The sequence below is a fragment of the Seriola aureovittata genome, chromosome 18 (genome assembly GCF_021018895.1).
Source record: "Seriola aureovittata isolate HTS-2021-v1 ecotype China chromosome 18, ASM2101889v1, whole genome shotgun sequence".
NCBI classification, from domain to species: domain Eukaryota; kingdom Metazoa; phylum Chordata; class Actinopteri; order Carangiformes; family Carangidae; genus Seriola; species Seriola aureovittata.
The window spans coordinates 4037487-4063214 of NC_079381.1; the positions used below are offsets into that span (position 1 = coordinate 4037487).

Below are 25728 nucleotides of genomic sequence, written 5' to 3' on the forward strand. Positions count from 1 at the left end.
GTTAAATGAGGAGCTGAAGGTTGATCTGACAGCTCATCTCTTTAAAATGTGGCTCAGGCTTCTCTGTGCCACTTACTGATGCTGGACACTGCAATCTCTGATTGATCTGGCCTTATTAAATGTTTAAAACATGCTGTTAAAAGTGTGTGGCCTCTTTTCTATTATTCACCCGGAATCAATATGGTTATGGTATGACAGAAGATGAATTATAATTTAAAGAAGGGTTTATAAGATCTGTTGCTAATTTATTTGGAAAAAAGAACATGCTTGACGATACAGTGATGGTCTTTGTCAACGAGCAACAAAAAGTCTTTTCATTGCAGGGACAATAGCACATGATCACCAGTCTAGAGACAGATATCTGCATCTCCAGCTGAGCAACAACTCCTGAGCCTTTTTGATCATATTTGAGAGAGTTATCTTTTAGTGGCAAATTCTTGAAGAAGGTCTATTTCTAGATCTTGAGATTATTTTAGTATTTGCCTCTTATTTTTCCAGCTGCTGTCACTGAAAGAGGAGGTGGAGTGTTTTTGTTCAGATTTACAATTGTAATTCAATAACTTCAGTGTGTATGAGGCCAGTAGCTCTCATCCTGTCAGATGGATTGTCAAAAAAGGCATTTATTATCCTTATTAATTATTAGATAGTGGTAGTGGAGGTAGAGAGATTATAGGAAATGAGGAGGAGAGATGCAACAGAAGTCCTCAACTGAACTCAACAAATTTAATTGACAATGGCTCTGTTATTTAGCTTATTTAAATGGAATACAGATCTTTTTCATGTCATCAGTTACATGTGTATTTTTTCTGCTATGTTTTGAAGAAGGTCTATTTATTGACATTTTTCTCCATGACATTTTCTTATTAAATGAAAATGAAATGCTGAACATGATTTTGTCTCTGCAGGACCCCTCTCTTACAGAAATACTTTTAAACATTTTCAACAGCCTGGAAAACACATTTCTTTTTGTGGTGTTATTTAAAAAGTAACAATTAGGACAGTCTATATGAAAAATGAAATCCAGGGGGTAGCCCAGGAAAAGTGGCTCATAAATGTTCTTTTAAAAAAAATCAAAATCAAGATTCAGCACACATTTAAAGAAAGAGGAGAAATTTTGGTTTTGTTATTTTCCAGGATTTGTTGATGAATGGAAGAACTGCATTATACTCTCAATTATTGGTTTAGTCACTTCACCAATCTAAAACTGCAGTCTAATACAACAGCATTGCAATAAATGCTACATTTATGAAAGTCACAATGTTCAGTTTTGTTGGAAACTAGTTTACATTTGGTCTACCATCATTGGTAAATGGGGACAAAATATTAGAAATCAGTATGACTCAATACAGTTGAAAAGCACCACAAACTACAGCCTCCAAAATGACCACACAACTAAATCAACACCTCTCTAAAAAATCTATTAGACTTTAGAGTCAAGTCTTGCCTGGACAGTGGTTTGGTGAAGTGAAGCTCACTGCAGTGCTCCTGAATGATTAAGGAAATCTTAAAAATACAGTGCGTGTTTGCACAGTATGATTCTACTGTATTTTGAGTTTTCTTGAGAAGAGACCAAGTGAATATGCCTGAGACAAAAAGAAAGAAAATAACAGTACTAGTTCACCACAGTGCATCTTTAAGGTTGAGGGGTGATGATATTGTACTGTGTTCCCAGCTGTTGACTCACCAACAGCCTTGCAGACTCCAGTGGTTGGATCCATCTGGTAGCCGTTGTGGCATTCACACTTGTATCCTCCCTTCAGGTTGATGCAGATCTGACTGCAGATGCCGGGATTCAGGCACTCATTGATGTCTGCATACAGAGAGAGGGAGATGAAGAGAAGGAGGAGGGGGTGGGGCAGAGGAAAACAGCTGGTATCTGACATGTTTAATTAATCAGCTCTACTGAATGCTTCAATCTGGGTAATCAGATGTTTGCACTCTGCTCTGCTGCAACAAAGGTTGAAAACCTGTCTGCACAAAAAATATACTATACTTTGTGTTTCTGAAAACAATTACTTTTCTGAAACAATCCTATGATTCTTACTCAACTGATGTGAGCTTGGGGGACACAAAATGAAAATTAAACCTAGCTTTAATTGCTGTTGATGTTTTGCCAGAATGCTCTCATCAGAATTAAAAGTAAATATTCGGATGTTTTCATGGAGTTTAGCTGTGATTTTACATCCGGGAGTAGATTAAACACCACTGTGCGACCAGTGGGGTTCATTCTAGATGGGATTATACACATTTCCCAATATCCAAAGCAGCGTTTGAGGCCAAGATTGGCTCCATAACAAAACTGTCGGCTCAGTGCCTCCTGAACATAACAGAGAATTTCAGCTTTTAGAAAAAAAAAGAAAAAAAAAAGAATACAACACAGCCGATCACATTACACACTAAACCCTTCAGAGGCCAGAAGTGCTCAATAAGCATATGTACTGGCTATAACTCACACAACCAGCCTACTGAGGTCTGACCCAGTCTGACCCAGCCTGTTGGATTAGTGATTTCTTAGAAAGACAAATATAGTGAAGCATCTTCCCTCAGAGTGTTGAACAAAAATCCATACATACTCATTAAATTGAATGTAAAAGAGCAAATAAGTCAATCATTTATTTTCAAACCATGCAAGTAAATAACCTGATTTTGGATTCATTTTGAGAACTGTGAAGTCTGAAGCTGACCATTTTCACAGATCTACTTTTCAAGATTGAGGTTTAGAAACTCCCATATTGTAGAAAGTGAGACTTCCATGTCTCTTGATTATAAAGCAGATCAATATACAGTGGCAAAGTATGAGAACCCTTGGAATTAAATGGTATTCTGCATTAATTGGTGATAAAATGTGATCTGATCTTCATCTAAGTTACAAGTACAGACAAAAAATGTGCTGAAGCTAATAGGACACAAACAATACTTATAATTAGTCACGTCTTTTTTTGAATACAACCATTAATATTCACAGTGCTGGTACGTGAAAGTAAGTGAACCCTTAAATCTAAAATCTGGTTGAACAAACAAGCTCTTTCTGTAGCTGCTGATCAGACCTGTACACTCACTTGGATCCTTTGGGTATTGAACATATTGACACACCTCGAAATGGGACAGGACCTGACCTGATTAGGCTGAATGTTATTGGGTCTCTGGTTGGATCTCAGCTACTAGGAACTCAGAGGACACATACAGACTTTGGGCCTTTAGCCTTAAGATCATTTTCTCATCGTTATTAGAAATCAGCAGCTTGTTGGAAATATGTCCTTATACTAGTCATGCTTTCCTGTTTGCTTAGATGCACAGGAAATCATTATGACTCTGGTAATTGACTGAATAATTACAGTGCTGATGTACAGTTACTTCAATTCAACTGTGTCTATGCCAATTACCTTATGTTGTTTCTTTGAGATGTTTCCTACAGTTTGATAATTGGCATGTGAGTTAGTGAATCCAGTCTAGTCACGAATAAGAGTCCTCAATAGAGATTTAATAAATATATAGCAGATTTCAGGCAAACACTTGGAGAAACCAAATCCACAAGGTTGGACGGCAGGTCTAGGTGGGCTGTGCTGGGGGCTGTGACTGCTATCCTCTGGATTTTTCCCCGAAATTAATTTATCCCTGTTGGGTTCAGGGGCTCAATTTCACATAAGGTCCAAAATTTTAATGTTTGTGAATCTCGTAAAATCCGTTATTGAAGTATGAGGTAAATTCTGACTTTCGTGTATGTATAATTAAAAGAGTGATCCACCTATTTAGCATTGCACCTCTGTAAAACATGCAACCTCAAAAATCGATGCAGGACTTGAGGCAATTTATCAGACACAATTCATCTAGAGACACAAAAGCCTTAATACAACTGCTGGTAAATAACGCTAACTAGTAAAATGATGTGTGTTTTCACAAAATCTAATTTTACATTTATAGCCGCCTGTAGCGATCCAAAATGGCTCTTATGTAAAGGCCACTTACCTCCACAGGTCTTGTGGTCAATGAGCTGCAGTCCAGGTGTGCAGTCACACTCAAAGCCAATTACCATGTCCTTGCAGATGTGAGAGCAGCCTCCGTTATTCAGGAGACACTCGTTTAGATCTGCAGCACATGAAAGAAAAGAGAGAAAGATTAAACACAGATCAACCTGGATATAAACTGATGCTGGTACGGTAGGTCCAGTATGAATCTTCTACTACTGAAAAAGGTACATTTTTGATATTTTATGTATCTGATCGACTGTTAAGTTAAAAAGTGGTTTGACAAGTGTTGATCATAAAGCCACACAGCAGAGATTATGTGACATAATTGTGACAATATTATTCTTATTCAGTGTGGTTAATACATCACTGGTAACCAGGATGGGTGTAACTGGGTTATCTTGATTGAGTTTCCCCACAGCAGTGTACGGAGCATAGTTTACTTTATTTTGCTTAAAGGTCTAGCTTACTCCAGATGTCTTGGCTCTTTATCCTGTTGCCCAGACACCCTCTGAAAGGAAACTAATTAGTCTGTTTGAACAAGACGTCTCATTCTTTCAGTCATTACAGGAACCTCGAAGACAGGTGAGAGGTAGAAAGAGTGTACATAAAAAAAAGTTGTCTGTTCAAAGTTGCACTTGGACAGCAAGCTCCCCAATACAAGATAGAAAGTTTAGAATTTGACTCCGTCTCCTCTAATGAAGAAAGAACAAGAACAGACCTTTTCCTTTTGACACCCTGGCAGTTAGTTTGTTGTTTTGGATAATATACAAAAGATACACAGCTTCACAGTGCAGTACACTACTCCCCATGTTCTTTGATAACAGAAAATGTCTCCTCCTTTTCATTCAACAAAACAGGCAACATTACACTTGAAAATAAAAAGAATAATGTTCAGATTTTTGGAGTTCTTTCAGCCATTAAATTGATTATTCACATGATACGTCAAGATATGTCAATCTTTTTCTCTGATTGAACTGTAGACCGGTTTGGACTTGGATGTTTAGTATTCTGATTGTGGAAAGCATCATCACTTCTGGCCAAGTCCTTTGATCCATGAAAGAGAATTATTTAGAACTGAACTGCAGGACACATTAAAGCTGCATGAGCTGGGATTCATGTAAAAATCCACATATTATCAGCATAAATGTGCAAAAGAGAGAGAAATGTCATGTAGTTTGACCCTTTTTGTCTCTGGCACCTTTCTGCCCTCAGAGCAACACATTGGAGATTGTCTCCTGAACCGTGACCTGTTTAGACAAATCTAAGTGTTGGAGCTTATTTCTTCTTTTTTTGCTTTGGTGTAAAGCATCTGCTTTATATGGAATCAGAAATGTGGAAACAGTTTAAATATTTCTAGCTCAAATAGTTACATGTCACCGACATTTAGGGCTGCCAGCTGGGGAATCGCTACAAGACTTTATAACAAGTGACATTTAGTGATTACAGTAGACACATACTGTGGATTATTCCCAGGTCATATTACAAGATAATTCATATTAACACTGATTCTAACGCAAATATCATAAATACACAAAAATCAAACATGCTGATTAATCCTCATGTGTTCTTCCACTCAGATGTGAATATCTTAAGTATCTGAAGTGTCGTCTACGTCTTTCCTGCGTAAGCACACCACTCTGCATCTCTTCAACTATTTCCCACATTTGCCAAAGAAATAGTTCGAGTACGTACAACAGGAAAATCGGGGGTTACATTATAATCAATACAAATATGCCATTGTGCTCAGAAAATCACCAAGTGAGGTGTCTTACCTTTGAGGACAATCTTTGGTTTAGAGTTAACATTACTCTGCACTTGAGCTGTAGCCTGCTGCTGTGATCAGCAGGCTACAGCTCAGTGATGATGTTGGTGAAAACTTAGGACAATTCAAACATGAGCTAATTTTCCTCCACACAAACTTGACATTGTATAACATCAATAAAACTGACAGAAAAAGCTGAAACTTTGCCAAGTTCAGATTTGGGGAAGATCTGCTCTATTTTTCACAGACCAAAATCTACAGTCTTCAAAATAAGTAAAAATGGACAAATTACTTTAGATTAGCATGAAGAAATTTTGGAGGATGCAGATTTTTTTTAATTTTTTTTTTTTTATTACTCACTGCATTCCTTGATGGGCTCATCACTCCAGTCGGGACAGTCTCGGGCCTTGTTGCACACTTTGCTCATCTCGATACACTCACCGCTGCGACACTTGAATTTCTCTGGCCCGTGACACTGAGTCACTGCGGAGAGATGCACAGAATTTTACTTGTGAAGAGCCGTTACTGCTTACACACACACACTTTATTATTTACATGTAATACCTCCCTACAGTAACTTCTTTGTTCTGACTTGTACAGAGCCAGGCTAGCAGTTTCCAGTCTTTATGCTAAGCTAATTTCCTCTTGGATCTATCCTCGTATTTAACACAATTGAGTGGTATCGATCTTTTCTTCTCACTCTTGCTAAGAAAGCAAACAACCACATTTTAAGAAATGCCAAACTATTACTTGACAGATTCATTAAAGCTTCACAATCTTTAAATTCCATACGGACTTCAGCAAGTGAGACCGTAGACTATCTACAGGCTTGTGTGTGAGAAAACAAGCTGCTATAATTATAGAAACATAATAAAAGCTCTGCTCAGTCTAATCCTTCAGTTTGTGTTAAAAACTAAAAAAGGGAAAATTTCTCTCTTATGTCTGAGTGAGAATCTGCCACAAACTCATCAATGTTTAAAATCTCCAAACCCATGTTTTTGTTCTACTGGTGCAAAAACAAAGTAAGGAAACAAAATAACCAGCCGTTTTTTTTTTTGGTACATTTATATCCTGGATGAGCACAAAAATAAAAATCAATCACAACACCCTGCATTGCTTTGTGAATGCACAACCTGAAGTGGATTATAATTTGTATTTTTCTGGTAAAAATACAACTAGAAAATAATCAAAGACCATTTATGTCTACAGCATCTACACTGACAACACACACACACACACACACACACACACACACACAGGAAGCCTGAGGTCAAATGTCAAAAACAAAAATTAAAATATAATTAAAAAATAAAGCCTTGCCACCCAACAATGGCCTCAGGATAATTAAAAAAAGCAATCTGTAAAGCTGCACACACACACAAAGCACATACTGTTTTTGCAGTTGACTTCATCTGACCCGTCGGTGCAGTCTCTGACACCGTTACATTGTCTGCTGCCCAGGATGCAGTTTCCATCATCACATTTGAACTGATCTGGTCCACAGGTACGTACAGCTGCCAAGGATGCACACGTGCACACACAGACACACACAGTGTTACACAATTACAAAGTTCTGCTGAAACAATTTATCAATTAGCTGATCACCAAAGTCAAACAAACAGCAATTTTTAATATTCAATCAATCTTCCAAACGTCTCAGATGTGAGGACTTGATGCTTTTCTGTCTGTTTTGCACTGTGGTTCTGAAAAACCAAACAAGACATCAGCTTTGGTTCTTATAATTGGTGATGAGACTAATGACTGTATCCTTATCAGTAGATTAATTTAGAAATAACTGAACAGATGTGAGGGGACTTTCCCTATTTACATCTATTCTCTTTCAGTTAGTCGGTATTCTCTGATTCAGGGAATGTCTGTACTCAGGTCATTCACATGTCATTTACTATTAAACAATAGTTCACGGTCTGTTTCTAGGAGAGCTGTGAAGGTACATGATAAAGTAGACAGCCATAACAAACAGCCAGTGTCTCTGTGTCTCATGGTCTCTTAATGGGACAGAGGTAATGTGGCTCTACAATGCAAGTTAAGAAGGATTCTGGGTCTACATACGTCATTACTGGTTTACGTGTCAACTATACCGCTCATCACTCTTCATCAGTTTAATGATTCTGCTTAAATCATCTGACTGATCATCATCAACTGATCGTTATTGTGATGTCTTATTGAGGACAATAGCCGTGTATTTACATGGTTCAGCTGAAAACATCCATCAGTCCGCTGCTGTAACTAAAATGAATGTGATTATTAAAATGCTACATGTTTAATGTGTGATTGGTCAGTTGTGCTGTACATACGACAGTTGGCTTCATCGCTGCCATCCTTGCAGTCGGGGTCTCCATCACACCTCCACTTCTTGTGAATACACTCTCCTGAACGGCATTGCATCTCACTGGACGAACATTTGGCCGGCGGCGTCGGGTGACGGCCGCAACGAGTCGGAGACTCATCTGACTGGTCCTGCAGGAGAGAGAGGGATGACCAGAGATGTTTTAAAGAGAAAAGATTCCATCAAGCATCTCCTAAAAAGAGTTACTGCTCACAAATGACTTTTGATGGGGAAAATGATATTATCTGTAATGTATCTGTAAGTGTCATGAGAGAATATGAACATGTAAATGCTCCCCGTGGTTTTGGCAAACTTTCCGTTTCCGTTGTGTGAAAGCGGTTCCATTTGCTGTTCACTCACCGTCATCAACACTTCCTCTCTTGTAGCCGTTTCCCAGCAGGGAGCTCACAGTTACCTTAAAACTTTTTAACACTAGTTAGTTTGGAAAATGAGCCTTCAAATTCAGAGAAGGTGAGATGTTTGGATCTGGGATTATCTCATATGTGCACACACTTTCACAAAGTGCAAGTGTGTGCACATATGTAAACGCTTGTGTTTTCATTTTTGAAAACAAATCTATAAATGTTAATGCACAGGCTGATGACATATGATATGATGATATAACGGGCTGATGGCTGTAGCTTTAAATTTATTGTATATCTGCCATTTCAAGAGTTTAAGGATTTGGACTGACGTCAGCCACTGAAGAAAACAGAAGACATCATTAACAGAGAATCCAAACAAAGACACATCATAGCCAGTCCACACCATTTGACAGGTGATCAGGGGGCTGTGCAGGGAGCAGATGACAGAGCAGAGAGCATTTAGCGCTCAGATTTCACAGATGATTACCACTTTATTTAAAATTAAAACTGGGCACGCAGACAGAATGGGATCAAGAGGAGCAGTGGGAAGAGTTTCTCACACTTTCATCATCTCAGAGAGTCACTGGCTCATGTGGGAGCAGATTAATGGACTGTGTGAAAGTGTTGTGTGTGTGTGTCTGCAGTTCCATTACTGTTTAACAATGACGCAGGACTGGCTGGGTGTGAGAGCAAGGGAGAGAATAACAATGACCTCCTCATTGGAGACAGCATTTTAAATACTTGTGGGTGTGAGCGTTTGCATCAGTGTTTCATTTTCCTGCTGGGCCATCACAGTGATAACCGCACTTCCAATTAACAGGTATGCAGGGAAACGCTGACTCAGTGAAACTTCTTCTGCCATGTGTGAAAATGTGTGTGTGTGTGTGTGTGTGTCCAGTGATATTACTCTGGGCAGTTCATTATATTGAGGCCAGATCTACTAAAGCGAGGGAGAGTGTGTTTGTGTATGCTGCATGTAAAACGTACTTTGTGATCAGTTTTATAATTTTGTTTTATGTCATAATATTTATCTTTGACAAGTCCTGTATTAAACTGTAGTAAGTAATTTATAAGCTCAGTCATTCTGCACATTGCTTTCCTTTGTTGTTATTTTTTGTAACTAGATTTAAAATATTGAATAACTAGGACTCATTACGAGAAAGAGACAACCAGAGATTAACAGGTGGATGCTGAACCACTGTAGTGGAAAGTAAAGATGTTGAGGTCAGGAGGGAGCAAATGGTAATTTGGCTTCAACTCTCACAACATGTTTATTGTAAACTACTGAAAATAACTCTTCTACTCAGAAGGAAGGTTTTATATTTCACAGAAAGTAGTGGAAAGAGGAGAAGAGTAGCCAGGACAAGTTGCTGTCTCTCACACGCACAAATACATACGCACATGAAAAAGTCTGAATGATGCACCACACTGAATATAGTTTTTGTGGTAAAACAGAGGTCACCAGAGATTAGAGTCAAACTGCAAAGTGAGAATATTTAGAGCATACCTTTTAGCAATGCATCATATTTGTTCCTCCTTAGCCACGATCACAACTTTGAAAAAATTTGGCAAAACTTTCTACATAAAAAGGTGTATCCTCAGGCCGAGTCCGTTCATGAAACTAGAGGAGGGGACCCTAGAAGCTCATCCTGATTTTACTTGAGTTGTTTTACTGAATTTGCATTTTAGCCGACCGGTAATTACTTCTATATAATCTTTCATCCCCTATGTTGAGGCCATTTCAAAATGTAAGCTAATGAGGATGTTGTCAATCATGGGCCAGTTTACTGAGGATATCATGGGAGGTTTTAATTTGAAGAGGTGCCATTCATGTCTAATATAGAGTATACTGGAGAAGTGCCCCTTCCCCCTGCTCGTCAGTGACTTCCACTCCCAGATCTTCTTGCCATTTCACTCTAGTTTAATTAGGAGTTATTGTAAGCCATCCAGTCAGGCTTCTCATACTACTGCTGCCATTAATCACTGCATGACTGAAATAAGAGGAAATGGCTACGATTCATAAGGACCAGATCGAGGTCAACTAAAAATGACTTGACAAATTCCTGGTTCTGTCACTGTTGTCTGATGCTACATGTATGTGTCATTTCATGGCATTTGTTTTTCACCTGGCAGTCAACGTCGTCGTCACACACCCAGCTGGCAGGGATGCACGATGAGTTCCCACACTGGAATTCACTGGGGCCGCAGGAGGATGGAGCGCACTCAACCTCATCCGAGCCGTCACCACAGTCATCCTCGCTGTTACACACAAAGTTCCGCGAGATGCAGCGGCCGCTGGCGCACGTGAACTCATTTGGAGCACAGGTAATGTTACCTGGAGGCAGTTAAGAGGAGTGGATGAAAAGAAAAGCATTTAATTACATCAAGCACAAGGTCACAAAATCTGCAAAATCAACTGTTTTCTCACATCTAATTTCAAGAGTTAGTTACTCTCCAAATGGGAAACAGGTCACCTGAGACATTTACAACAGACTTTCATTTCCCACTGCTCATCTGACTTCTCAGATGTCCCTTTGTATCCTTGAATACAACACATACACAGTCCCACCGTAAACCAACGGCCAAGTATAATAATGGCCAATTTGTCCATGAAGCTTTTGCAAAGATCAGGGGACAGAAGAATGGAGACTGTTACAGCAGCAGATCAATGCCCATCAGTCCACATACTTTTTAAAGCGTGAACATTACCTGTTACACTATACAAGTAATTATGATACTAGATTTATTGAGACCATGATTGTAACTTGTTTGGACTCCCCTGCTTTACTTGATAAAACACAACATGAGTGTTGGGAGGAGGGAGTGGGATACGTACATGACTGAAGGATCAGACAGTATACGATGGAAAGTGACAGATTGTAAGATTTTGTTTTACATGGGCCTGTGGCAGCTCACACCAAGAGCTGTGTGGGGTGTTTAGGTCACAGCCTGAAAACATGCATCACACTACACCGCAGTAAAACATCCTGGTACACAGTTCAAGGACAGAAGGGGCACAGATTTTATGTGAACAAACAAGAAAACAATTAACAAATGTTTCCTCCTCCCCCTCAGCAGCTGCTGTCACTGATTAGCATCTTTAGCCAGAGGGGACAGTGCTCTGCTGCTGCAGTGCTGCTTAAAATCTATATAGTGATGCACAGATACAATCTACAGAGCTGATGCAGCTCATAATACTCATTCAACATTGGCATGTTTTAGATCAAACAACTGACATATTCATTGATAGTTAAGTGATTGTTGTAAGTGAATTAATGTCACCACCAATCGATGTTAACTCTGGAAATTCAATGCTAATCAGTAATCATGCCAAATATTACCTGATTTATTATGGTTAAAAATGGAGTGTGTTCTTGTGTGTTAAAATTTCCCTCATTAAAATTTACCAGCATGATACAGGCTGCTCCACGGTTTTCTGTCAGATGCAATTATCTTAGTTTGTCCAGGCAGAGCTTCATGCTCTACAGAAAAGACAGTTCATGTGTTTATGTTGTGCAGTGTGTAGGATAAACAGCTGGAAGTTTAGTAGTAATTGATACAGATATCTATGAATGTGTCAGTGCTTGAATAAGGACAGCACTTCTGGAAGAAACAAAAAAAAAAAGTAAAAGTGCATCTTTAAAAGCCACAGCAGTCCTGTGTGTTTGTGCAAATAATTGTCTGTCCTTGCACAATAGGAATCTGGCAGAGAGACATTACAGCACAGCTGCTGTTGAAAGGAGGCAGCAGTGTGAGTTCAGAATGATATAATCTGATATTCATTCAGTGAATCTGGTGCTAGCCTACACGTAAGTTGGGTCATTGCAACAATTCTATTTCTACAGTCGAATTAAGAAGCCAGCCTGCAAATTTCCAATAAAGGTGCCCACAACAGATTTTTTGTAGCTGCCAGTATCCAATGAACAAAAATGCTAATAGGCACGACATGCTTTCAGGCAACCCTTGTCAACTCAAGGTCAGAAAGTATCTCATCATCACATCGGCGGTCACCAAGTGTCTTTAAGTGCTCACTAATCACTGGTAAAACACATAACATGATGTGAACAAGTGAAAAGCCACAGCAGGATGCAAATAATGAGAGCCAGACAAACTCCACTGGTTGTTCTTGATAGCAACCTTGTTAACTTTAATCATATCAACGTTAGATGGATATAAACTACGAGTGACAGATCCCTTACTATTGACATGGATACTACATTTACTGTGTTGTCAGTCATTTAACAGCATTTGTGCTTACAAATATAAATCTTTTCTACACATACACAAATTTGAATTTCTCATCTAGATTTATTTAACAGGTTTACAAAAGGTTTATTTCTACAAACTTAATTATTTGTGAACATCACTTTACAAGCTCAAAATCTTTTTGACCCTTCTATGAGCCCAAAATTTTACCTTGAAGAGTTCAAATTGTCACTGTAATTGTTGAGGCACACATGTCGACAAATATCTCTCCCATGTACAGTAGGTGTGTGTATGTCCACCTACCACAGTTGACCTCGTCCTCTCCATTGTCACAGTCCTTCTCTCCATCACATTTCCAGAAGATGGGGATACACTGAGTGGATCCTGCTCCGCAGCTAAACTCGTTCACACGACACGTCCTCATGTCTGCATGGACACAAACACAAAACACACCATCAGTATTGTGTTGATTAAATTATTGTTCTATCTCACAATGTTGGTTTTACTGTATTTTTGTATTTTTGAAGTTCATCTGCATGTTTGGGACTTCAGGACTACAATCAAACTTTTATTACCACTTCTGATTTAATGCCAAAGTGAAGCTGTGGGTTTTCTTTTTCTCATTTCTATTGATTAATATCAGATACAAGCTTGTAAATGTCAACTACATGTGCTGGAGAAACATACCTTACTAATGTGGGTTGATGTGTGATGCTTATGCGGAAGTATAAAAAAAGAAAAAACTGAACCAACATGAACCAGTGTAATGATTTATGGTGTCATCCCACAGCTGCAGTGGCTCTACTTGTTGCCTTTTGAGTGCCTTTACCCCATGACAGCAGAGCCAAAAATAACAAGAGGACAGAACAAGGACACGGGATAACCGACTGTTTCAGCGCTGGAAACGGCGAAGAGCTTGTGGCAGAGTAACACTAATGCTGAGCTGGAAGATACCCATCTCAAGAAAGAGATTTCACTGAGGTATGATCGTGAACATTAAGTCCTCACTTCTGTTAACTCAATATCCTGACAACCAGAAAACTCTAATTGGTTACTTAATCCAGTTTGCTGGGACATCAACAGCTGAGCTCTGGAAAATTGTATTTATACAACACTGTTGTGGTTTCCTTTATGTTTACAGTGTAAATAGCCCCCCCCCCCATTTTAATGTAAATCTAGTGATTTACATTAAAAGATTAGTAGATAAGTTTAGATACATTTCTTGTTCATGTTGTGAGTTTGATTTTACTAACATTTATTATTGTAAAAAGATTAGTTTTAGTATCATAATTATTATTATTATTATTATTATTATTATTATTATATAACTTTGCCAATTAAAAAAATAAATAAATAAATCAAAATAAAAGGGTAAACATCTGATATTCTGTCCAAATAAGGAGCATACCAACAGTTCATAAATATTAGTCACCTTAGGGTTAAACTCCAGGTGCATAACATGTGACTCACATTCTTCTTGCATCATTAGGAACCACTTTATAACTCAGCATACATATTCACCCTATAGTAGTTTCCATGAAATGAAAGCTTCAAGACCTGGTTTGCCCCTTGTGTTCTTCCACTGCAGAGGAAGATAACAAGCAGAGGAACATAAAACCAGACTGTACTGTGATAAGAGCTGCTCAGTGGAGCAGTAGTTGAAGGTGAATTCAGAAGTGGCTCCTATAGACCCATGAATTATTGGCTACGTGGATGTACTCCTGTTGATAAGTCAGGTGACAATATTCTACTGTGATTCTGAATTAATTTTCAACAGCAGCGCTACAATCACTATAACTCATACTTAAAAGTATGACAAAATCGGGTCTGTGTATAAGACTTATCCTGTCTCTAACTTTATTGATCTTGTAATGATCTTTTCTCCGTACACCCGTCTGGCTTGGTGCCAATACAATAACAGATTCTGTAACAATACAAAAAAAATCTTTAATGTCCTAGTTTGAGTGGGGATGGGAATTGAGGACTGGTTCCAGTTGAGAACTAGGGGTGTAAGAAAATATCGATACACTAAAATATTGCGATATTTCATGACGTGATACTGTATCAATTCTTTGAAGCACTTTATCGCTATTTTATCAATAGTTTACTTGGTGACAGTGGTTTTGTGACAGTGGTTTTGTGTTGTATTTAAGCCTTCAATTGCTAGTTGGCAGCAGGCATTCAGCCAGTTGACTCTCCCCCTCCTTCCACTCCTCTCACTAGACGAAAAGATCTCACCAGCGTAGAGGCCTTGGGCGCAGACAGAGCAGTGAGTGGGCAGCAAGTTCACATTTTTGCAGGTTGAACAGGTGTATTGATAAAGTTTTGGCTTTTTACCATTTAAAAAAAAAAAAGGAGGGGCAGGCTGCTGCATTTTCCTCACAGAAATTTAATCAGAAATCATCAAGGGAATCAAAGAATCGGGCTGATAAGCAGAACCGATAATGGCACTGTTATCGATAAGATATTATCAATTAACAATTCTTTTAACAAATTATGCATTGCCCAAAAACTGCCCAACCCATCAGTGTTAAATGATATTGCTAATATAAAATATGGTCTTAAGTTAGAAAACTTAACTGATATGGAACAGGAAATACCAGATTAAAGAATAAGTAAAACAGCTAAAGAATCTGTCAAAAAAATGTATGTTAAGTTTCAACACATCGCTTTTCAGCACTCCTTACAAAACACACATCAGTTTGTATTCAACGTATTGAGGTTCAATAACTAGTTTATTCCACTGATTGAAGATGGCACAGAAATTGATAAGGATGCTCCTTCTGACTAACTAACAACAAAATCATCAAATTAGGTCTAAATTAAGACCCAATATGTCAGACTGGATTTAGCTACCAAATCCCTTTAAAGTTACAGTGAAGACAAAGATGTTCTTCCAACAACAGAGTGAGCCTATGTAAACACAACACAGATGGTCAGCTAAAACCCAGGTCCTAACTTGAGTATGAAGAGAGGGCTCAGACATCCTGGTGGTGTTTTTATGAATGTCTATGATCAAAAACTGAAGCTCACTTCCTTAATCCAACACTCTGACGCAAGAAAACTGACGTAAACACAACTGCAGCACATCTCCTTCACACACAAACTGTCAGGAGAAGTGTGTGCGCACACACACACACACACACACACTTTAGATTCCATTCCACTCTGCCAAGTCATGTGTAACAGCTGGTCAAACAGTACAGTGATATAACAGCTTTAGCAGCTGGCTTGACCTGCACGTACACCACTACAGCTATGACTGGAACTTAACACAACCACACACACAAACCCCCACACACATACCCCCCACACCCTCTCTCACACACACACACACACACACACACACACACACACACACACACACACAAACAAAACTGGAATCCTTAAAGACCTTCAGTTGCCCGACACACTTTTCCAAGTGCAAGTGGAAACATGTACACAGGTTGGACCATTTAATCTGCATTAGAACAGCCCGGAGTGGCAAAGTTGGCAATTCTAAAGAGGGAAAGATCGAATGGCACAGCAGGACTTTCAGTCCTTCAAGTTCTCAGCAGGCAACTTCACTCATGTAGAATTTGACAAATGTGGATTAAAACCAAGGATAACATTAACAAGACATACATGTTAAAAGTAAAAATGGTAAACTAAGAAAAAAGTTTACCATTTTCTCAGCTGAGGCCATAATTAACTAAAAAGCCACATGTTGTCTTCTTTAATACTACTGTACCACTGGGGGTGGTGAGTCAGAGATGTTCAACTCTTAGATAATGGCTGTAATCAGTTAATGCTAGCAGTTTAAGCTATAACCAAAAATCTATTCCATCATTAGAATCAAAATGATTATTGTTAGAATACAATATTGCACATGGACAATATACTGTTCTGACCCTTTCAAATTGGTGTTGTGTAAAATGGATGATGTGCAGCTTTCCGGTGTCACCATGTTGAAATATAGACAAATCTACTGGCTCCTGTCTTTTTGTGCTCCATAGCAAAATTACTGAAAGTGCAGACGTTCGGGTTGATGAGATGAAGGGTCAGATGAGGGTTTTGGGAAACAATCACTTTTGTCCGTCCTCCACAGTCTGGGTGTAAAACTTCTAAGAACTAATTAAATCCTAACCAGCCATAAACCATCCTGTCATCAATCCATAATTTCTTGGAATCAGATGTACACAGCAGTTTTATACTAGATTGAACAAAATGAAATAATTTGATGGCAGTGAAATAAAGCGAAAATAACTTTAGTTTGGAAGCAGCTGATAACAGCACAGCTGTGGTTTTGGCAGTTTGCAGGTGAAAACATCTAGCTGTCTATTAAAACTGGACTACATTTGTTTAAAAACAAAGTCTTCAAGGTCAATAACCTTTTTGACAGCATTTGGAAGACTATTTTTTCAATGTGCAACATGTCCTGCAGGATCTCCTGGACATATTTCTTGGCAAAAGCTGTTATAAAGAAAAAAAACAGACATACATCTGTGTTTGTGCCAAATTCTAACTCAGTCTTACTGAGGACTGTAGTGAATCAACTAAATCATCTTCTCTAAACCATGATCTCTGTAATATTGGAAAAAGTTCCATTTAGCATTCATCCAATTTGTGAGGCCATATTATGTGGTGTAATATTAGTAGAGATATATTCAGAGTAACAGTTTAACAAAATAAAGAACTGATCCATAATAACATGCACCCAACCTTTGCTATCCTTGCCCCCTTGGATCAGGGGAGTCCTGTGTGACATATTGTGGATCATACGAAGAAATTCTTCCACAAGTTTCAAGTTGAACCAAAGCTCCATTCATTGTCTGGAGTGGAAACTACAGTTGCAGAATAGTAATTCACTACTAATGCTACTTTAATATCCCACTGTTTAGGCTCATCCGGCAGCAGATTTATTTGCACCTTACCCACTTTCTTTTGTCTTTCTTACACTGCAACAACACAGTAGGGCCTTGGCAACACCACACAGCTAACAGCTTTGAATAACTCTGGTGTTTCATCAACTCCCCAAACAGCATCGCTCTCATTTTGGCAGAGAGCAGCACAGATCCCCATCCAAGAGTGCAGCAGGGATTTGCCCCGACTCTAAGATGTAGTGTTGTTTTCTTTTCTGCCAGAGGTAAAGAATTTATTTTTGTATTATTTTCAGGTTTCAACCTGCTGTGTTGACACACTGCAGCAAAAACCAAAGAGGACTGCACTGTGAAAAAGCAGAGCTGGAGTCTAACCCCGTTACACACACCTGTGCTGCCCTGGCAAATATCACTTCACAAACACTGAGATGAAGTGTGGATAACTCCAAGGCTCTACTTCATATTCAGTGTCTGGCTCAAGAGTTTGTTGTAATATTTCTGTATTTGTTCATATTCTTTTCCATTCTATCCTCCTCTTTCTGGAAAGTCATGTTAGATTTCACAAAACAAAGTTCTTACTGAACCTTCCCAGAATCCCAAGACCTTCATATTAGTAAATATTCTTCACCAATATTTTCCAGAAAGAAAGTTATCTCTAGTAGTATGTATCATTTACAAAATGTGGGTCCAGTTGTCAAGTCAAAAACTGTCACGAGTGGCAATAAATAAAAAGGATAAACCATATTCCAAAGGGTTTAAATGAAGACCGAGAATAACATAGTTAAATAGATATATTGTGTAGTATTGTGTAATGCTTCATTGATTTACTCAGAGCCAGACCCTCTACTTATCCTTTGTCAGTGTTTAGAGGAGTTTGTTGTCATGAGCTTATGTACAAAATATTGTTCAGGATTACGAAAAGTCTTGAACTTTCTTTGTGTGTACTTTAAGAGCAATTTTCACTTTTTAATACTGTACAGTATATCAACCTATATAATGTCTTTAAGGATATTAATAATTTTCCATAGATATTGTCTATACTCAGGTAAGTTACAAATTCCATTCCCGTTGTGACCAGTGGCAGAAGGAACAGGTTTTCAGCGAGTCTTCTCTCTCCCTGAATGGTCACACCTATTTCTTCTCCAGTGCCCCATTTACAAACAGTTTGCCTCACCTCCCACCCTCCTTACACCCCTGCCCTCTACATGCTGTTTGTGGGTCTAATAATTCCATTGTATTCACTGGGATTTATAAACTTCCTTCAGCTGAAACTAGGTCTACTAATATTTGGCAGTCACTCTCTAGGTATACTAACTGGGAAATGATAGTCTTGGGAGATTGTAACATTGATTGGGCGACTAATGCTTCTGGTTATTCAACACTGATTAATTAACTAATGCTTCTGATTATTTAAAGGAGGCTTCCTCTAGCCTTAATTTATCTCAACTGATCAATGAGTCCACCAGGCCTAATCTAAAGAACCTTTGAAGATCTTCTCTAATTGACAAATTTTTATAGCAGGTGTGACAAAATCATTGCAAGTGATGTTTTCAACTTAGTGATCATTATCCTATTGTGGAACACGCAGCTGAAGATCTTCATCACAAATTATAAGGGATTATTTACCTCCAACAGTGAATTCATCTTACATCCAGAATTCTTGATGTTGAATAAGCTTTAGATTTGTTTTTACAAAATCATTCCTTTCTGTCATGAATGACCATGCACCTCTTAAAAGGATCAGAGTGAAAAATAGATTGAGCCCACAGTTTAATCCTGAACTATCACCCATATTCTTGTCAACAAACAACATCTTTCTGCTCTATAACTGCTGAGCAAATAACTCGCATTTTTAACCTTTCTATTTCTACTGGTTTTGCTCCCAGAGCTTGGAAAACCGCTTACGTTGTCCCCTTGCAAAAGGGAGTAATCCAAATAACTATAGAAACAATATTCATATTGTTCTGTTTAGCTAAAACTCTAGTGTCACTTTAAATCATCAACTCAAGGAATTTAATACCACAAACTCTATTCTGAGCTGACGTCAATTTGGGTTCAGGCCTATGTTCCAGCCTTCACTTTAGTTGTGAATGACATTGCCAATGCCTTGGATGAGAAAAAGACATTGTGCTGCCATCTTTGTGGTCCTCTCTAAGGCATATCACACAGTTCATCATTCTTTGCATCTACATATTTGAGGTAATGTTGATTTTAGTTTGAGTGGTCATGCACTCATTGAATAACCCGTCTGATCAGCAGCAGACAGTGAACTTGGGAACTATTCGCTCAGAGTTTATATCAATAAATAAGCATGCTCCACAAGGTTCAGTTCTAGGTCCAGTTCTTTTTACAATTTATATCAATAACATTTCTGCTGCCATGCGCAGATGATACAATATTGTGTTGTCGACTCTGTTCAGCTACAGTGCACTGAAAATATGCAGACCCCTTCACTTTTTGTAATGTTGCAGCCTTCTACTAAAATTAAAAAAAAAAAAAAGAAATTTTCACCCACATCAATCTATATTCAATATCACATAATGACAAACTGAAAAGAATTTTAAACTTTATAAATTAAAATGAAAAACTGAAATATCACATTGAATGCACTGTATCCTTGGAAAGCCTGCAACATTCCTTTCACGGTCTCCATCCAATACAAGTGTATTGAATGCACATGAAACCAAGTTATGTTGTTCTCTAAAGCTAGAGATTATGGTAAAAAAAAAAAAAAATCTTTCATGTTTCTACAGGACAAGGATTCAGTACTGAAAGAGTTACAGAATATAAATACCTTAGTATTTGGATAGATGACAAATTCACATTTAAATATCCTGAAGACAATCTTGTCAAGAATTTACTTTCCTTTGCTTTGGAGGAAAAGGATTGTTAAAGTCATATTTCTCTCTGTGAAGGATTACAGTGATATAATTTATAGGCATGTCTCTGTCTCCACTCTTAAACCCTTGGATGCTTCTTATCACACTGCCCCTTGGGTTTATTACTGGTGATGTTTATAGTCCTCATCATTGCATCCTGTATGAAAAAGTTAGGTGGTCTTCTCTGTGTGAAAGACATGATAACATGTATTCGTTTATCTACAAGGATCTTAATGGGAAGCTGCCATCTTATATCAGCTCTGTAATAGACTGGTGCTCTGGGCCATATCAAACTCAGTGTAATGAGTGGCCTTTACTGCAAGTCCCTCAAGTCTGTACTGAGCTTGGACAATCTGCCTGAAATGCCTTCCAAAGCATCCTAAAAATGTATTCTTTCATAACCCTTGGTCAATTTAAATTCATGATTACAAAACATATGGCTTCTGCTTGTACCCCTTTTAACAAATTTTTCTTTCGTATTTGTATCCTGTATCTCTAAATAGTTGTACTTGTATATACTTGTTTTAATTGACCAATCTTCTTTCACCTCGCAGCTTTTATCTTTTTAAGTCATTTAAACCGTTACTTGTGTCACTGTAAATAAGATGATTTAAATAGAAGACATTATAGTATGTTGCTTTGTTTTATTTCAAATTGCTGTGAGCTCATCCAGCTGATTAAGATTTCTATCTTGTTGCAAAGTCTCACAGTAAAGCTTAAGAACCGAAGGAAAAAAGTACTTTATGACTAAAATCGGATTTGATAAACAGCTGCTGGGAGTTTGTTCACTGCTAAGACATGGAAAGAAAGAGGTGCTAAATGTCTCGTCAACCCTCCAGCAAGCCTGTTTCTGCACTTCATGGTACCTTGCTGTCTTGATGCTGGGAATAGACCTGAGGATTCATCATTGACTTTATTGACATTCAGGATGATTTCAGGAAGCACAGCAAACATCAAACCAACATGTGTTTGATGAAGCGTCTTCGTCTTTCCTCTGATGTTTATCTCTGTAGCTGAGGAGACGCCAAAGTCCATTTGTCTTTATGCCGGCACAGTGAAGGCAGCGCAGATGAGATTCTCATTAAAAAGCGACTTCAGTATAAACACTTTCTATCATCCTTAATCTCTTTGATTCCAACAAGCACCTCAGTGAGACCTCACATCACAGTTATACCATTTAAAGCTCAGCAGCTCTCTTTAGTTCCACTTAAACAACTTATTTATTTGACAGGGCCACTCACAGGGGAGCCCCCCTCCCTGCTTCTAAGTGCCTCAATGAATTTGTGCAGCAGTTTGAGATACTGTTAAAAACAGCACAGTTTCTACAACGCACTCTGATAGTTCAAAATGACATTTGCAAAACTGCAAAGCTGTTTGTTAAGCAGACTTACAGTAATTAACCATGTGTCTTAAAATGTTAAATGTTACAAAACTGCTGCAGTACAAGTTAAAGTCTGTCATCGTCCCACAGCAGCAGTCACCAATACAAAACCAGTACACACTCAGAACAATTAGCCTACATTTTACTCACCATTATATTCACTACATATCAGTGACACAACGATGTGAGCCTAAATAGGTTGGATAAACTGTTTTTAGGTCAGTTTGTACTTGCTGTTTATTGCTTAATATATATATATATATATGTGTGTGTGTGTGTGTGTGTGTGTGTGTGTGTGTGTGTGTGTCAGAGGTCCATTGTTAATCTATTAAAAACATGTCAATGAGCCACACTGGAGCACTGGATGACATGTTCTCTTGCAAACCCTGAATGAGGGGCACGCAAACAGGGCCAGTAAAGAGAGAGACATGGACGCTAAAAGTTTTTTCAAAGGCCACAGGTCACTCCACTGAGTGAATCAATATGCTGCACACATCTCTACAATGAAATAAGATTTTACTCATTTGAAATGGTAAAAAAATTAATAAATTTATCAATCAATATATGGCTATCAATGTTGATATTGTGGTGGACTGCCAGAAATAAATCAAAGTATGGGAAACACTGGCACTCAAAACTTAAATAGTTGGAAATAATCTCTTAAGGAAATTAAGGCTATAATAATACTTTGATAGTTCCATGCTTTACAAAAGGTTCTCCTTTGAAAGCTGAATGGCAAGTTCCTAGTCTCTAGATTTCTTAGATTTTTTCCCAATGCATTGATAATTGCTTCCTGTGTTGCGCACCACATTAGGACTGTACCAGCCAGCAGCTCACGATGAGCACAGCGAGGAGTACAGTGAGGACTCTGAGTAACATAGCAGTAGTTACTCATTAAATCCGTGTTTTTCATCAGATAATCAAAAGCTAAAATCCTATGCAAAATAACTGACTAAAATGAAAAAAAAAATATTCATTGTAATCTGATGCTTAAAGAAGACAAAATGTTTTCATTGATTAAAAATAAACTAAAATGGTTGTGGTTTTCTTTGACTAAAATAAGACTAAATTGTCCAGGTTTGCAGTTGACTAAATATAAATAATAATATAATATACAATTATAATATAAAAACTATCAAGGATATTGGACACAGGACCAAGACTATGACTAAATTGAGAAAAATAAATAAATAAATACAGAGTGGACAAAATTAACATTACTTCCATCAACACATTCCTGGAACAAAATCTGACTTGGCGTCAGTAGGAAGTTCGTCAGAGAGGAAACCCATCTACTCACGGCAGATTTCTAAGCTCTCGTCTGACCCGTCCTCACAGTCCGGCTCCCCATCACAGTGCCACCTCTTCGGGACACACTGGCCGTTCTGACACACAAAGTCCACCTCTGCACAAGTCTTTTTAACTGGAGTGGGAGAGAAAAGAGAAGATTTATTATAGAGGAGAGAGAGCCACACACACAGGCTCCATGTTCTTTAATGAAACATCTCACATTAAAGAAACACGCATGAATAATAGGAGGGGAAGAAGAGAAAGACCAAAGCCACATTCAGACACCTAATGAATATGAATCGCAGTACACCCAACCCAAGATTCTTTCTTTCACAGATGGAATGGTCATGAGTTTACAATTTCCTGCCTCCTGATTAAGAAAAGCACAAACTCAACATTTGCATTGAAATTGCTTTTAAAATTATCCTCTGGAGATTTGTCTGCTGCATTTATTTTTCATCAAAGGGGGGAGATGGCAAGAACAAAAACATTTCTTCACATTCTGGGATTTCATTTCAGGATGAAGTGAAATCACAAGTGAATACACCGTTGTATGCCTGTGCCAGAGTAAAGCTGCAAAGTAAATGATCCAACTCCAACTAAACCTTTCACCTCCTACAGCTTATTAAGATACCGTTAATTATGTAAGTTATAATTTTGGAATTATTAATATCAATACTTTGTAAACGCTACAAAGGTTTGTTGGTCTTGTTCAAATCAAGAGAACGAGACGTGGAGGGATGAAGCAACAGTTTAATTCAAACTTGAGAAAGTTGTCCTGATGGGTTGTCAAGAAAATAGAAGCTGGAGTGTTTCAAGATTTTTAACAGATTTCTAAACAATCTATAACACAATTACAGCCCTCTACCTCCATGTCCATTCAGGATTTGAGTGTACCCTTGAGGCCTGTCCTCAGTCCCTCTGACCAGAATACAAATATGTACTTGAGAAACAAGGAACTCCAGTTTAAGCCACGACAGCATTAAGTCCGTAACCTTCCTTTTTATGAATTAATTTTGGATTCTCATCCTTATCACGTCACTCAACCATTTCAGTGGACGTGAACCATTATATTTATACTTTACAATCGCCTTCTGTTCTTTTATTCTACTGGGGTTGGGCGGTGGCCGGCCACCATCAGTCCAACAACATGCAATTACCGATATATTCACTTAGACGTGTGTATTCTGAATAAATCTGCCTTCACCTCATCGTCTATCATCCATGGTCTTTAATGTGAAAATCTAATACTGAAAGATTATAGCCTGTAGGCTACTCTTCTTCAATTAAATAAAATAAATCACCTTGAGATCTTTAATAATCAATAAGCTGTGAATACAGGCTGGACAGCTGAAAAAGTCAGACGGTGTCAAATGAAGGAGCTACCTCTAGTGCACCTTACAAATGAACAAACAAATGCTATTAAACGATCAGGGTTCACAACTGCACATCGAGTTTTAGGTCTTATTCTCAAATATGATGTACTGCTTTTCACCACCAATCGATCAGAAAATACCCAACCAGCAATGGACTCAGCCAATCACTGATACCCGATTTATATATCCAATCGCTCAACCTTATTCTCCATTTCCCTCTTTCATTCTCTCTCAGTTCTTTTCTCCCTCCCAGTACCATATGACCCAGATAGATGAGCGACAAAAGAAAATGGAGAAAGAAGATGTGTAATTTCTCACACACACACACACACACACGCACACACACACACACACACACACACACACACACACGCACACGCACGCACACGCACACGCACGCACGCACGCACGCACACGCCTCTGCTGTAACTTCTATCTTCCCATCACCAGGTCATTCTATCCCAAAGGATACTGGGAAGGTTTATGGTGGGGCCAAGTTAACGTGACATCTGTCATGTAACATCTATGTGAGTGAATTGGAAGTAGTGTGTCTGTGGAAACAGAAACCAAATGAAAACCATACAATATGTTGTGTTTGACTGTATATGCTAGTCTGTATAACGACTGTACAGTATGATAATTGTCATGCCTACAGCACACAGATGTATGAGTTCATCCAGAGTGTGTGGTTTATTCACTAAATCAGTCCGTTTTTGAAAAGAAGAGAGTGAATACTTCAATTAAAATGCATTTGTTAGTAAACTGAATGTGCTTTACATGAAATTAAATGTGCAGACATCCACCCAAAGACAAGTCATCATGAAATGAATATCTGAGTTTTGGACTGTTGTTCAGACCAAAAACAAAACACCCCATCTTGCAATTGTGACTTGTAATGGGTTTAACTTATCTTCTTGCAGTACAGACAAAATGAATCAGGAAAAATAAATCAATAGATTAGCTGCCAGTCAAATAACATCATTTGGAGTCCTGCAACAAGTCATAGCCAACTACAGCAGTATTTACTTAAATGTAGGAGTCCTGTGTATCAATACTGATCTGAAGTCGGATGAATCACAATTTTTTGCTGCAGCTTTTTCATTCTTAACAGATATTTGCATCAATTTTAGCCAAGCTGGTGGTAAGGATGGGGAGCTTAATGACAAACAGCAAATTCCAAATTTAGTACCAGAGTCAGTAACTGGAGGGAAAAACTCCACTGGCACCAGTCCTACCATTGTAAAAAGATAATCTGGCACCCTGTGTGTGACCTTTCAAGATACAACTCAGACCGT

General features: G+C 38.3%; 1 protein-coding gene across 2 annotated transcripts in view; it reads right to left on the reverse strand.

The window, feature by feature from the left end:
* Window positions 1-25728, reverse strand: part of vldlr (very low density lipoprotein receptor) — a 60565-nt gene that overhangs the window by 21191 nt on the left and 13646 nt on the right. For both annotated transcript variants that reach the window (XM_056403655.1, XM_056403654.1), the window contains exons 3-10: window positions 23068-23190; window positions 12952-13074; window positions 10569-10777; window positions 8046-8208; window positions 7122-7244; window positions 6091-6213; window positions 3967-4086; window positions 1685-1810 (exon numbers count right to left, since the gene is read on the reverse strand). In XM_056403655.1, coding sequence (XP_056259630.1) covers window positions 1685-1810; window positions 3967-4086; window positions 6091-6213; window positions 7122-7244; window positions 8046-8208; window positions 10569-10777; window positions 12952-13074; window positions 23068-23190 — 1110 coding nt within the window. The remainder of the gene's footprint in view (window positions 1-1684; window positions 1811-3966; window positions 4087-6090; window positions 6214-7121; window positions 7245-8045; window positions 8209-10568; window positions 10778-12951; window positions 13075-23067; window positions 23191-25728) is intronic.